General features: G+C 53.8%; 1 protein-coding gene across 3 annotated transcripts in view; it reads right to left on the minus strand.

Annotated features, from left to right (window-relative positions):
• ARHGEF19 (Rho guanine nucleotide exchange factor 19) overlaps positions 1-14,822 on the minus strand; it is a 138,864-nt gene that overhangs the window by 41,977 nt on the left and 82,065 nt on the right. For all 3 annotated transcript variants that reach the window (XM_075329299.1, XM_075329300.1, XM_075329298.1), the window contains 2 exons: positions 8,352-8,506; positions 6,439-6,686 (listed from right to left, as the gene is read on the minus strand). In XM_075329299.1, coding sequence (XP_075185414.1) covers positions 6,439-6,686; positions 8,352-8,506 — 403 coding nt within the window. The remainder of the gene's footprint in view (positions 1-6,438; positions 6,687-8,351; positions 8,507-14,822) is intronic.

Consider the following 14,822-nt stretch of genomic DNA (forward strand, 5'->3'; position numbering starts at 1 on the left):
AGAGACCCAGAACCTGACACAGAGGCAGAGAATGGGGAGAAGAGACCCAGAACCTGAGACAGAGGCAGCGAATGGAGAGAAGAGACCCAGAACCTGAGACAGAGGCGGAGAATGGGGAGAAGAGACCCAGAACCTGAGACAGAGGCGGAGAATGGGGAGAAGAGACCCAGAACCTGAGACAGAGGCAGAGAATGGAGAGAAGAGACCCAGAACCTGAGACAGAGGCGGAGAATGGGGAGAAGAGACCCAGAACCTGAGACAGAGGCAGAGAATGGAGAGAAGAGACCCAGAACCTGAGACAGAGGCAGCGAATGGAGAGAAGAGACCCAGAACCTGAGACAGAGGCAGCGAATGGGGAGAAGAGACCCAGAACCTGAGACAGAGGCAGCGAATGGGGAGAAGAGACCCAGAACCTGAGACAGAGGCAGCGAATGGTGAGAAGAGACCCAGAACGTGAGACAAGAGGCAGCGAATGGGGAGAAGAGACCCAGAACCTGAGACAAGAGGCAGCGAATGGGGAGAAGAGACCCAGAACCTGAGACAGAGGCAGAGAATGGAGAGAAGAGATCCAGAACCTGAGACAGAGGCAGCGAATGGGGAGAAGAGACCCAGAACCTGAGACAGAGGCAGAGAATGGAGAGAAGAGACCCAGAACCTGAGACAGAAACAGCGAATGGTGAGAAGAGACCCAGAACCTGAGACAGAGGCGGAGAATGGAGAGAAGAGACCCAGAATCTGAGACAGAGGCAGCGAATGGAGAGAAGAGACCCAGAACCTGAGACAGAGGCAGAGAATGGGGAGAAGAGACCCAGAACCTGAGACAGAGGCAGAGAATGGGGAGAAGAGACCCAGAACCTGAGACAGAGGCAGCGAATGGAGAGAAGAGACCCAGAACCTGAGACAGAGGCAGCGAATGGTGAGAAGAGACCCAGAACCTGAGACAGAGGCAGCTAATGGAGAGAAGAGACCCAGAACCTGAGACAGAGGCAGCGAATGGAGAGAAGAGACCCAGAACCTGAGACAGAGGCAGCGAATGGAGAGAAGAGACCCAGAACCTGAGACAGAGGCGGAGAATGGAGAGAAGAGATCCAGAACCTGAGACAGAGGCAGCGAATGGTGAGAAGAGATCCAGAACCTGAGACAGAGGCAGAGAATGGGGAGAAGAGACCCAGAACCTGAGACAGAGGCAGAGAATGGGGAGAAGAGACCCAGAACCTGAGACAGAGGCAGAGAATGGAGAGAAGAGACCCAGAACCTGAGACAGAGGCGGAGAATGGGGAGAAGAGACCCAGAACCTGAGACAGAGGCGGAGAATGGGGAGAAGAGACCCAGAACCTGAGACAGAGGCAGAGAATGGAGAGAAGAGACCCAGAACCTGAGACAGAGGCGGAGAATGGAGAGAAGAGACCCAGAACCTGAGACAGAGGCGGAGAATGGTGAGAAGAGACCCAGAACCTGAGACAGAGGCAGCGAATGGGGAGAAGAGACCCAGAACCTGACACAGAGGCAGAGAATGGGGAGAAGAGACCCAGAACCTGAGACAGAGGCGGAGAATGGAGAGAAGAGATCCAGAACCTGAGACAGAGGCAGCGAATGGTGAGAAGAGACCCAGAACCTGAGACAGAGGCGGAGAATGGTGAGAAGAGATCCAGAACCTGAGACAGAGGCAGCGAATGGTGAGAAGAGACCCAGAACCTGAGACAGAGGCGGAGAGTGGTGAGAAGAGACCCAGAACCTGAGACAGAGGCAGCGAATGGTGAGAAGAGATCCAGAACCTGAGACAGAGGCAGAGAATGGGGAGAAGAGACCCAGAACCTGAGACAGAGGCAGAGAATGGGGAGAAGAGACCCAGAACCTGAGACAGAGGCAGAGAATGGAGAGAAGAGACCCAGAACCTGAGATAGAGGCAGCGAATGGAGAGAAGAGACCCAGAACCTGAGACAGAGGCAGCGAATGGTGAGAAGAGACCCAGAACCTGAGACAGAGGCAGAGAATGGAGAGAAGAGACCCAGAACCTGAGACAAGAGGCAGCGAATGGAGAGAAGAGACCCAGAACCTGAGACAGAGGCAGAGAATGGGGAGAAGAGACCCAGAACCTGAGACAGAGGCGGAGAATGGAGAGAAGAGATCCAGAACCTGAGACAGAGGCAGCGAATGGTGAGAAGAGACCCAGAACCTGAGACAGAGGCAGAGAATGGTGAGAAGAGACCCAGAACCTGAGACAGAGGCAGAGAATGGAGAGAAGAGACCCAGAACCTGAGACAAGAGGCAGCGAATGGAGAGAAGAGACCCAGAACCTGAGACAGAGGCAGCGAATGGGGAGAAGAGACCCAGAACCTGAGACAGAGGCAGCGAATGGGGAGAAGAGACCCAGAACCTGAGACAGAGGCAGCGAATGGTGAGAAGAGACCCAGAACCTGAGACAGAGGCAGAGAATGGAGAGAAGAGACCCAGAACCTGAGACAGAGGCAGAGAATGGGGAGAAGAGACCCAGAACCTGAGACAGAGGCAGAGAATGGAGAGAAGAGACCCAGAACCTGAGACAGAGGCAGCGAATGGTGAGAAGAGACCCAGAACCTGAGACAGAGGCAGAGAATGGGGAGAAGAGACCCAGAACCTGAGACAGAGGCAGAGAATGGAGAGAAGAGACCCAGAACCTGAGACAGAGGCGGAGAATGGAGAGAAGAGACCCAGAACCTGAGACAGAGGCGGAGAATGGTGAGAAGAGACCCAGAACCTGAGACAGAGGCAGCGAATGGGGAGAAGAGACCCAGAACCTGACACAGAGGCAGAGAATGGGGAGAAGAGACCCAGAACCTGAGACAGAGGCGGAGAATGGAGAGAAGAGATCCAGAACCTGAGACAGAGGCAGCGAATGGTGAGAAGAGACCCAGAACCTGAGACAGAGGCGGAGAATGGTGAGAAGAGATCCAGAACCTGAGACAGAGGCAGCGAATGGTGAGAAGAGACCCAGAACCTGAGACAGAGGCGGAGAGTGGTGAGAAGAGACCCAGAACCTGAGACAGAGGCAGCGAATGGTGAGAAGAGATCCAGAACCTGAGACAGAGGCAGAGAATGGGGAGAAGAGACCCAGAACCTGAGACAGAGGCAGAGAATGAGGAGAAGAGACCCAGAACCTGAGACAGAGGCAGAGAATGGAGAGAAGAGACCCAGAACCTGAGATAGAGGCAGCGAATGGAGAGAAGAGACCCAGAACCTGAGACAGAGGCAGCGAATGGTGAGAAGAGACCCAGAACCTGAGACAGAGGCAGAGAATGGAGAGAAGAGACCCAGAACCTGAGACAGAGGCAGAGAATGGAGAGAAGAGACCCAGAACCTGAGACAAGAGGCAGCGAATGGAGAGAAGAGACCCAGAACCTGAGACAGAGGCAGAGAATGGGGAGAAGAGACCCAGAACCTGAGACAGAGGCGGAGAATTGAGAGAAGAGATCCAGAACCTGAGACAGAGGCAGCGAATGGTGAGAAGAGACCCAGAACCTGAGACAGAGGCAGAGAATGGTGAGAAGAGACCCAGAACCTGAGACAGAGGCAGAGAATGGAGAGAAGAGACCCAGAACCTGAGACAAGAGGCAGCGAATGGAGAGAAGAGACCCAGAACCTGAGACAGAGGCAGCGAATGGGGAGAAGAGACCCAGAACCTGAGACAGAGGCAGCGAATGGGGAGAAGAGACCCAGAACCTGAGACAGAGGCAGCGAATGGTGAGAAGAGACCCAGAACCTGAGACAGAGGCAGAGAATGGAGAGAAGAGACCCAGAACCTGAGACAGAGGCAGCGAATGGAGAGAAGAGACCCAGAACCTGAGACAGAGGCAGAGAATGGGGAGAAGAGACCCAGAACCTGAGACAGAGGCAGAGAATGGAGAGAAGAGACCCAGAACCTGAGACAGAGGCAGCGAATGGTGAGAAGAGACCCAGAACCTGAGACAGAGGCAGAGAATGGAGAGAAGAGACCCAGAACCTGAGACAGAGGCAGAGAATGGAGAGAAGAGACCCAGAACCTGAGACAGAGGCAGAGAATGGAGAGAAGAGACCCAGAACCTGAGACAAGAGGCAGCGAATGGAGAGAAGAGACCCAGAACCTGAGACAGAGGCAGCGAATGGGGAGAAGAGACCCAGAACCTGAGACAGAGGCAGCGAATGGTGAGAAGAGACCCAGAACCTGAGACAGAGGCAGCGAATGGTGAGAAGAGACCCAGAACCTGAGACAGAGGCAGAGAATGGAGAGAAGAGACCCAGAACCTGAGACAGAGGCAGAGAATGGGGAGAAGAGACCCAGAACCTGAGACAGAGGCAGAGAATGGAGAGAAGAGACCCAGAACCTGAGACAGAGGCAGAGAATGGAGAGAAGAGACCCAGAACCTGAGACAGAGGCAGCGAATGGTGAGAAGAGACCCAGAACCTGAGACAGAGGCAGAGAATGGAGAGAAGAGACCCAGAACCTGAGACAGAGGCAGAGAATGGAGAGAAGAGACCCAGAACCTGAGACAGAGGCAGAGAATGGAGAGAAGAGACCCAGAACCTGAGACAGAGGCAGAGAATGGGGAGAAGAGACCCAGAACCTGAGACAGAGGCAAAGAATGGTGAGAAGAGACCCAGAACCTGAGACAGAGGCAGAGAATGGTGAGAAGAGACCCAGAACCTGAGACAGAGGCAGCGAATGGGGAGAAGAGACCCAGAACCTGAGACAGAGGCGGAGAATGGAGAGAAGAGACCCAGAACCTGAGACAAGAGGCAGCGAATGGTGAGAAGAGACCCAGAACCTGAGACAGAGGCAGAGAATGGAGAGAAGAGACCCAGAACCTGAGACAGAGGCAGCGAATGGAGAGAAGAGACCCAGAACCTGAGACAGAGGCAGCGAATGGTGAGAAGAGACCCAGAACCTGAGACAGAGGCGGAGAATGGGGAGAAGAGACCCAGAACCTGAGCCAGAGGCAGAGAATGGTGAGAAGAGACCCAGAACCTGAGACAGAGGCAGAGAATGGAGAGAAGAGACCCAGAACCTGAGACAGAGGCAGCGAATGGAGAGAAGAGACCCAGAACCTGAGAGAGGCAGAGAATGGGGAGAAGAGACCCAGAACCTGAGACAGAGGCAGCTAATGGAGAGAAGAGACCCAGAACCTGAGACAGAGGCAGCGAATGGGGAGAAGAGACCCAGAACCTGAGACAGAGGCAGAGAATGGGGAGAAGAGACCCAGAACCTGAGACAGAGTCAGAGAATGGTGAGAAGAGACCCAGAACCTGAGCCAGAGGCAGAGAATGGGGAGAAGAGACCCAGAACCTGAGACAGAGGCAGCTAATGGAGAGAAGAGACCCAGAACCTGAGACAGAGGCAGCGAATGGGGAGAAGAGACCCAGAACCTGAGACAGAGGCAGCGAATGGAGAGAAGAGACCCAGAACCTGAGACAGAGGCAGCGAATGGGGAGAAGAGACCCAGAACCTGAGACAGAGGCAGAGAATGGAGAGAAGAGACCCAGAACCTGAGACAGAGGCAGCGAATGGAGAGAAGAGACCCAGAACCTGAGACAGAGGCGGAGAATGGGGAGAAGAGACCCAGAACCTGAGACAGAGGCAGAGAATGGGGAGAAGAGACCCAGAACCTGAGACAGAGGCAGCGAATGGAGAGAAGAGACCCAGAACCTGAGACAGAGGCAGAGAATGGGGAGAAGAGACCCAGAACCTGAGACAGAGGCAGAGAATGGGGAGAAGAGACCCAGAACCTGAGACAGAGGCAGAGAATGGAGAGAAGAGATCCAGAACCTAAGACAGAGGCAGAGAATGGTGAGAAGAGACCCAGAACCTGAGACAGAGGCAGAGAATGGAGAGAAGAGACCCAGAACCTGAGACAGAGGCGGAGAATGGTGAGAAGAGACCCAGAACCTGAGACAGAGGCAGCGAATGGTGAGAAGAGACCCAGAACCTGAGACAGAGGCAGCGAATGGGGAGAAGAGACCCAGAACCTGAGATAGAGGCAGCGAATGGTGAGAAGAGACCCAGAACCTGAGACAGAGGCAGAGAATGGGGAGAAGAGACCCAGAACCTGAGACAGAGGCAGCGAATGGTGAGAAGAGACCCAGAACCTGAGACAGAGGCAGAGAATGGAGAGAAGAGACCCAGAACCTGAGACAGAGGCAGAGAATGGAGAGAAGAGACCCAGAACCTGAGACAGAGGCAGAGAGCGGTGCAGTATAGGATGCTATGCTATTCAGGGTGCACCGCCGGCTCTGTGCTGTGCTGTGCTGCAGAATACAGAATGCAGCTCTGAATGTGATGAGAGTATAGGACATGTTACATTGTGAGAGCAGATTAGGGTTGATTCCCTCTGGATGCAGCGTCTGCTTCTCCCCTAGCTCTGTGCGTGCGGTCACATCAGTGTAGTCACATGCAGGCGCCATGACGGGCAGCACAGGAGAGCGCACCTCTTGCAGTTTCCGCTCCTGGATGGTCAGGGTGTTGAGCAGACCGCTGCCCCTCACATCTGGGATATCCTGCCATAGAGAGAATGTGGAGCCGCGGGACGAGCGCTGGGAGCGGAAGGAGCTGCTGGGGGACAGGTTGCTCTTGGGACTTGCGGACACGTCGTCTTCCTCCCCGGCGGTGTCCTCTCGCTTCTGCCTCTGCAGCTCTCGGTTTATGGCCACATCACTGTACTCCTGATACAGGATTGCTGAAGACAAGACAGCACCAGCAATGTTACTGGGGAGCACACAAGGGGGTGTATCATCAGCCGGGGGTTAATGTAGAGCCACACACAGACACACAGCAAGGGTTAATCAGGAGAGAACACCCAGACCACACAAGAGGCAAAATAACAAAGGGGTCAGTGGTGTGCAGTCCTGCCCAATCTGCAGGGAACTTCCATTACTGCCTCCTGTATTATACTCCAGAGCTGCACTCACTATTCTGCTGGTGCAGTCACTGTATACATACATTACTGATCCTGAGTCACCTCCTGTATTATACTCCAGAGCTGCACTCACTATTCTGCTGGTGCAGTCACTGTGTACATACATTACATTACTGATCCTGAGTCACCTCCTGTATTATACTCCAGAGCTGCACTCACTATTCTGCTGGTGCAGTCACTGTGTACATACATTACTGATCCCGAATTACCTCCTGTATTATACTCCAGAGCTGCACTCACTATTCTGCTGGTGCAGTCACTGTGTACATACATTACTGATCCTGAGTTACCTCCTGTATTACTCCAGAGCTGCACTCACTATTCTGCTGGTACAGTCACTGTGTACATACATTACATTACTGATCCTGAGTCACCTCCTGTATTATACTCCAGAGCTGCACTCGCTATTCTGCTGGTGCAGTCACTGTGTACATACATTACTGATCCCGAATTACCTCCTGTATTATACTCCAGAGCTGCACTCACTATTCTGCTGGTGCAGTCACTGTGTACATACATTACTGATCCTGAGTTACCTCCTGTATTACTCCAGAGCTGCACTCACTATTCTGCTGGTACAGTCACTGTGTACATACATTACATTACTGATCCTGAGTCACCTCCTGTATTATACTCCAGAGCTGCACTCGCTATTCTGCTGGTGCAGTCACTGTGTACATACATTACTGATCCTGAGTTACCTCCTGTATTATACTCCAGAGCTGCACTCACTATTCTGCTGGTGCAGTCACTGTGTACATACATTACTGATCCTGAGTTACCTCCTGTATTACTCCAGAGCTGCACTCACTATTCTGCTGCTGCAGTCACTGTGTACATACATTACATTACTGATCCTGAGTTACCTCCTGTATTACTCCAGAGCTGCACTCACTATTCTGCTGGTGCAGTCACTGTGTACATACATTACATTACTGATCCTGAGTCACCTCCTTTATTATACTCCAGAGCTGCACTCACTATTCTGCTGGTGCAGTCACTGTGTACATATATTACATTACTGATCCTGAGTCACCTCCTTTATTATACTCCAGAGCTGCACTCACTATTCTGCTGGTGCAGTCACTGTGTACATACATTACATTACTGATCCTGAGTGACCTCCTGTATTATACTCCAGAGCTGCACTCGCTATTCTGCTGGTGCAGTCACTGTGTACATGACATTACTGATCCTGTATTATACTCCAGAGCTGCGCTCAGTATTCTGCTGCTGGAGTGGCAGTACATTACATAACTCTGGATCAGTAATGTACACACAGTGACTGCCACTTTCTATATACTCTGGACTCAGGTTTTGCTCTTTCTGGAGGAGCTCTTGTATGTTTCGCCTCGTGCATTGTCAGGGTCACACTCCCCTATGGACGTGTCCGGCACATACAGACAAGTAGTAATGAAGTCTTACAGCTCAGTAGGAAGCGAGACTGCCTGCGCTCACAGTACGACTGTCTTCTGTCTGTCTGGTCACTTGTGGGGGACGGTCTCATGTGGCAGCGGCTCGCGGCCTCCTGGCTGGGTGGTCTCACAGCACTGGACTCTGCGCCATCTGTCAGTTTGTTCCTGAAAGGGTGAAACAAGACTCAGTGAGGCCTCAGTGGCCGGGGACGGCGGAGCGGAGGCTGCGTGGACACAATTGAAGGGCATGTGTGAAAAATTCCTTTAAATGGAGCAAACAAAGAGTCTGTTCTGCAAACACAGAGACGATGAAACCTAATGAGCAAATCCTCCGAATACAGAAACCGCCCCCACATCAGAGCCGAGGCCGGGAACTGTGCTATGAGGGGATCACCTGCACAAGTGCGAAACATCACAGCCACATACGTGTAAGAAGAAACCTCCCCCACATCAGAGCCGAGGCCGGGAACTGTGCTATGAGGGGATCACCTGCACAAGTCCGAAACATCACAGCCACATACGGGTAACATGAAACCTCCCCCACATCAGAGCCGAGGCCGGGAACTGTGCTATGAGGGGATCACCTGCACAAGTGCGAAACATCACAGCCACATACAGGTAATGAGAAACCTCCCCCACATCAGAACCGAGGCCGGGAACTGTGCTATGAGGGGATCACCTGCACAAGTGCGAAACATCACAGCCACATACGGGTAAGAAGAAACCTCCCCCACATCAGAGCCGAGGACGGAGAACTGTGCTATGAGGGGATCACCTGCACAAGTGCGAAACATCACAGCCACATACGGGTAACATGAAACCTCCCCCACATCAGAGCCGAGGCCGGGAACTGTGCTATGAGGGGATCACCTGCACAAGTGCGAAACATCACAGCCACATACGGGTAACATGAAACCTCCCCCACATCAGAGCCGAGGCCGGGAACTGTAGTATGAGGGGATCACCTGCACAAGTGCGAAACATCACAGCCACATACGTGTAAGAAGAAACCTCCCCCACATCAGAGCCGAGGACGGAGAACTGTGCTATGAGGGGATCACCTGCACAAGTGCGAAACATCACAGCCACATACGTGTAAGAAGAAACCGCCCCCACATCAGAGCCGAGGCCGGGAACTGTAGTATGAGGGGATCACCTGCACAAGTGCGAAACATCACAGCCACATACGTGTAAGAAGAAACCTCCCCCACATCAGAGCCGAGGACGGAGAACTGTGCTATGAGGGGATCACCTGCACAAGTGCGAAACATCACAGCCACATACAGGTAAGAAGAAACCTCCCCCACATCAGAGCCGAGGCCGGGAACTGTGCTATGAGGGGATCACCTGCACAAGTGCGAAACATCACAGCCACATACGGGTAACATGAAACCTCCCCCACATCAGAGCCGAGGCCGGGAACTGTGCTATGAGGGGATCACCTGCACAAGTGCGAAACATCACAGCCACATACGGGTAAGAAGAAACCTCCCCCACATCAGAGCCGAGGCCGGGAACTGTGCTATGAGGGGATCACCTGCACAAGTGCGAAACATCACAGCCACATACGGGTAACATGAAACCTCCCCCACATCAGATCCGAGGCCGGGAACTGTGCTATGAGGGGATCACCTGCACAAGTGCGAAACATCACAGCCACATACGGGTAACATGAAACCTCCCCCACATCAGAGCCGAGGCCGGGAACTGTGCTATGAGGGGATCACCTGCACAAGTGCGAAACATCACAGCCACATACGGGTAACATGAAACCTCCCCCACATCAGAGCCGAGGCCGGGAACTGTGCTATGAGGAGATCACCTGCACAAGTGCGAAACATCACAGCCACATACGGGTAAGAAGAAACCTCCCCCACATCAGAGCCGAGGCCGGGAACTGTGCTATGAGGGGATCACCTGCACAAGTGCGAAACATCACAGCCACATACGGGTAACATGAAACCTCCCCCACATCAGATCCGAGGCCGGGAACTGTGCTATGAGGGGATCACCTGCACAAGTGCGAAACATCACAGCCACATACGGGTAAGAAGAAACCGCCCCCACATCAGAGCCGAGGCCGGGAACTGTGCTATGAGGGGATCACCTGCAAAAGTGCGAAACATCACAGCCACATACGGGTAACATGAAACCTCCCCCACATCAGAGCCGAGGCCGGGAACTGTGCTATGAGGGGATCACCTGCACAAGTGCGAAACATCACAGCCACATACGGGTAAGAAGAAACCGCCCCCACATCAGAGCCGAGGCCGGGAACTGTGCTATGAGGGGATCACCTGCACAAGTGCGAAACATCACAGCCACATACGGGTAAGAAGAAACCTCCCCCACATCAGAGCCGAGGCCGAGAACTGTGCTATGAGGGGATCACCTGCACAAGTGCGAAACATCACAGCCACATACGGGTAAGAAGAAACCTCCCCCACATCAGAGCCGAGGCCGAGAACTGTGCTGTGAGGGGATCACCTGCACAAGTGCGAAACATCACAGCCACATACGGGTAAGAAGAAACCTCCCCCACATCAGAGCCGAGGCCGGGAACTGTAGTATGAGGGGATCACCTGCACAAGTGCGAAACATCACAGCCACATACGGGTAAGAAGAAACCTCCCCCACATCAGAGCCGAGGCCGGGAACTGTGCTATGAGGGGATCACCTACACAAGTGCGAAACATCACAGCCACATACGGGTAAGAAGAAACCTCCCCCACATCAGAGCCGAGGCCGAGAACTGTGCTATGAGGGGATCACCTGCACAAGTGCGAAACATCACAGCCACATACGGGTAAGAAGAAACCTCCCCCACATCAGAGCCGAGGCCGAGAACTGTGCTGTGAGGGGATCACCTGCACAAGTGCGAAACATCACAGCCACATACAGGTAACATGAAACCTCCCCCACATCAGAGCCGAGGCCGGGAACTGTGCTATGAGGGGATCACCTGCACAAGTGCGAAACATCACAGCCACATACAGGTAACATGAAACCTCCCCCACATCAGAGCCGAGGCCGGGAACTGTGCTATGAGGGGATCACCTGCACAAGTGCGAAACATCACAGCCATATACGGGTAACATGAAACCTCCCCCACATCAGAGCCGAGGCCGGGAACTGTGCTATGAGGGGATCACCTGCACAAGTGCGAAACATCACAGCCACATACAGGTAACATGAAACCTCCCCCACATCAGAGCCGAGGCCGGGAACTGTGCTATGAGGGGATCACCTGCACAAGTGCGAAACATCACAGCCACATACGGGTAAGGAGAAACCTCCCCCGCATCTGAGCCGAGGCCGGGAACTGTGCTATGAGGGGATCAGCTGCACAAGTGCGAAACATCACAGCCACATACGGGTAACATGAAACCTCCCCCACATCAGAGCCGAGGCCGGGAACTGTGCTATGAGGGGATCACCTGCACAAGTGCGAAACATCACAGCCACATACAGGTAACATGAAACCTCCCCCACATCAGAGCCGAGGCCGGGAACTGTGCTATGAGGGGATCACCTGCACAAGTGTGAAACATCACAGCCACATACGGGTAAGAAGAAACCGCCCCCACATCAGAGCCGAGGCCGGGAACTGTGCTATGAGGGGATCACCTGCACAAGTGCGAAACATCACAGCCACATACAGGTAAAAAGAAACCTCCCCCACATCAGAGCCGAGGCCGGGAACTGTGCTATGAGGGGATCACCTGCACAAGTGCGAAACATCACAGCCACATACGGGTAAGAAGAAACCTCCCCCGCATCAGAGCCGAGGCCGGGAACTGTGCTATGAGGGGATCACCTGCACAAGTGCGAAACATCACAGCCACATACGGGTAAGAAGAAACCTCCCCCACATCAGAGCCGAGGCCGGGAACTGTAGTATGAGGGGATCACCTGCACAAGTGCGAAACATCACAGCCACATACAGGTAAGAAGAAACCGCCCCCACATCAGAGCCGAGGCCGGGAACTGTGCTATGAGGGGATCACCTGCACAAGTGCGAAACATCACAGCCACATACAGGTAAGAAGAAACCTCCCCCACATCAGAGCCGAGGCCGGGAACTGTGCTGTGAGGGGATCACCTGCACAAGTGCGAAACATCACAGCCACATACGGGTAAGGAGAAACCTCCCCCACATCAGAGCCGAGGCTGGGAACTGTGCTATGAGGGGATCACCTGCACAAGTGCGAAACATCACAGCCACATACAGGTAATGAGAAACCTCCCCCACATCAGAGCCGAGGCTGGGAACTGTGCTATGAGGGGATCACCTGCACAAGTGCGAAACATCACAGCCACATACAGGTAAGAAGAAACCTCCCCCACATCAGAGCCGAGGCCGGGAACTGTGCTATGAGGGGATCACCTGCACAAGTGCGAAACATCACAGCCACATACGGGTAAGGAGAAACCTCCCCCACATCAGAGCCGAGGCTGGGAACTGTGCTATGAGGGGATCACCTGCACAAGTGCGAAACATCACAGCCACATACGGGTAAGGAGAAACCTCCCCCACATCAGAGCCGAGGCCGGGAACTGTGCTATGAGGGGATCACCTGCACAAGTGCGAAACATCACAGCCACATACAGGTAACATGAAACCTCCCCCACATCAGAGCCGAGGCCGGGAACTGTGCTATGAGGGGATCACCTGCACAAGTGCGAAACATCACAGCCACATACAGGTAATGAGAAACCTCCCCCACATCAGAGCCGAGGCTGGGAACTGTGCTATGAGGGGATCACCTGCACAAGTGCGAAACATCACAGCCACATACAGGTAACATGAAACCTCCCCCACATCAGAGCCGAGGCCGGGAACTGTGCTATGAGGGGATCACCTGCACAAGTGCGAAACATCACAGCCACATACAGGTAAAAAGAAACCTCCCCCACATCAGAGCCGAGGCCGGGAACTGTGCTATGAGGGGATCACCTGCACAAGTGCGAAACATCACAGCCACATACGGGTAAGAAGAAACCTCCCCCACATCAGAGCCGAGGCCGGGAACTGTGCTATGAGGGGATCACCTGCACAAGTGCGAAACATCACAGCCACATACGGGTAAGAAGAAACCTCCCCCGCATCAGAGCCGAGGCCGGGAACTGTGCTATGAGGGGATCACCTGCACAAGTGCGAAACATCACAGCCACATACGGGTAAGAAGAAACCTCCCCACATCAGAGCCGAGGCCGGGAACTGTAGTATGAGGGGATCACCTGCACAAGTGCGAAACATCACAGCCACATACAGGTAAGAAGAAACCTCCCCCACATCAGAGCCGAGGCCGAGAACTGTGCTGTGAGGGGATCACCTGCACAAGTGCGAAACATCACAGCCACATACAGGTAACATGAAACCTCCCCCACATCAGAGCCGAGGCCGGGAACTGTGCTATGAGGGGGATCACCTGCACAAGTGCGAAACATCACAGCCACATACGGGTAACATGAAACCTCCGCCACATCAGAGCCGAGGCCGGGAACTGTGCTATGAGGGGATCACCTGCACAAGTGCGAAACATCACAGCCACATACGGGTAAGAAGAAACCGCCCCCACATCAGAGCCGAGGCCGGGAATTGTGCTATGAGGGGATCACCTGCACAAGTGCGAAACATCACAGCCACATACGGGTAAGGAGAAACCTCCCCCACATCAGAGCCGAGGCCAGGAACTGTGCTATGAGGGGATCACCTGCACAAGTGCGAAACATCACAGCTACATACGGGTAACATGAAACCTCCCCCAAATCAGAGCCAAGGCCGGGAACTGTGCTATGAGGGGATCACCTGCACAAGTGCGAAACATCACAGCTACATACGGGTAAGAAGAAACCTCCCCCACATCAGAGCCGAGGCCGGGAACTGTGCTATGAGGGGATCACCTGCACAAGTGCGAAACATCACAGCCACATACGGGTAACATGAAACCTCCCACGCATCAGAGCCGAGGCCGGGAACTGTGCTATGAGGGGATCACCTACACAAGTGCGAAACATCACAGCCACATACGGGTAAGGAGAAACCGCCCCCACATCAGAGCCGAGGCCAGGAACTGTGCTATGAGGGGATCACCTGCACAAGTGCGAAACATCACAGCCACATACAGGTAACATGAAACCTCCCCCACATCAGAGCCGAGGCCGGGAACTGTGCTATGAGGGGATCACCTGCACAAGTGCGAAACATCACAGCCACATACAGGTAAAAAGAAACCTCCCCCACATCAGAGCCGAGGCCGGGAACTGTGCTATGAGGGGATCACCTGCACAAGTGCGAAACATCACAGCCACATACGGGTAAGAAGAAACCTCCCCCGCATCAGAGCCGAGGCCGGGAACTGTGCTATGAGGGGATCACCTGCACAAGTGCGAAACATCACAGCCACATACGGGTAAGAAGAAACCTCCCCCACATCAGAGCCGAGGCCGGGAACTGTAGTATGAGGGGATCACCTGC

Source organism: Anomaloglossus baeobatrachus, chromosome 11 (assembly GCF_048569485.1).
Source record: "Anomaloglossus baeobatrachus isolate aAnoBae1 chromosome 11, aAnoBae1.hap1, whole genome shotgun sequence".
Classification (NCBI taxonomy): domain Eukaryota; kingdom Metazoa; phylum Chordata; class Amphibia; order Anura; family Aromobatidae; genus Anomaloglossus; species Anomaloglossus baeobatrachus.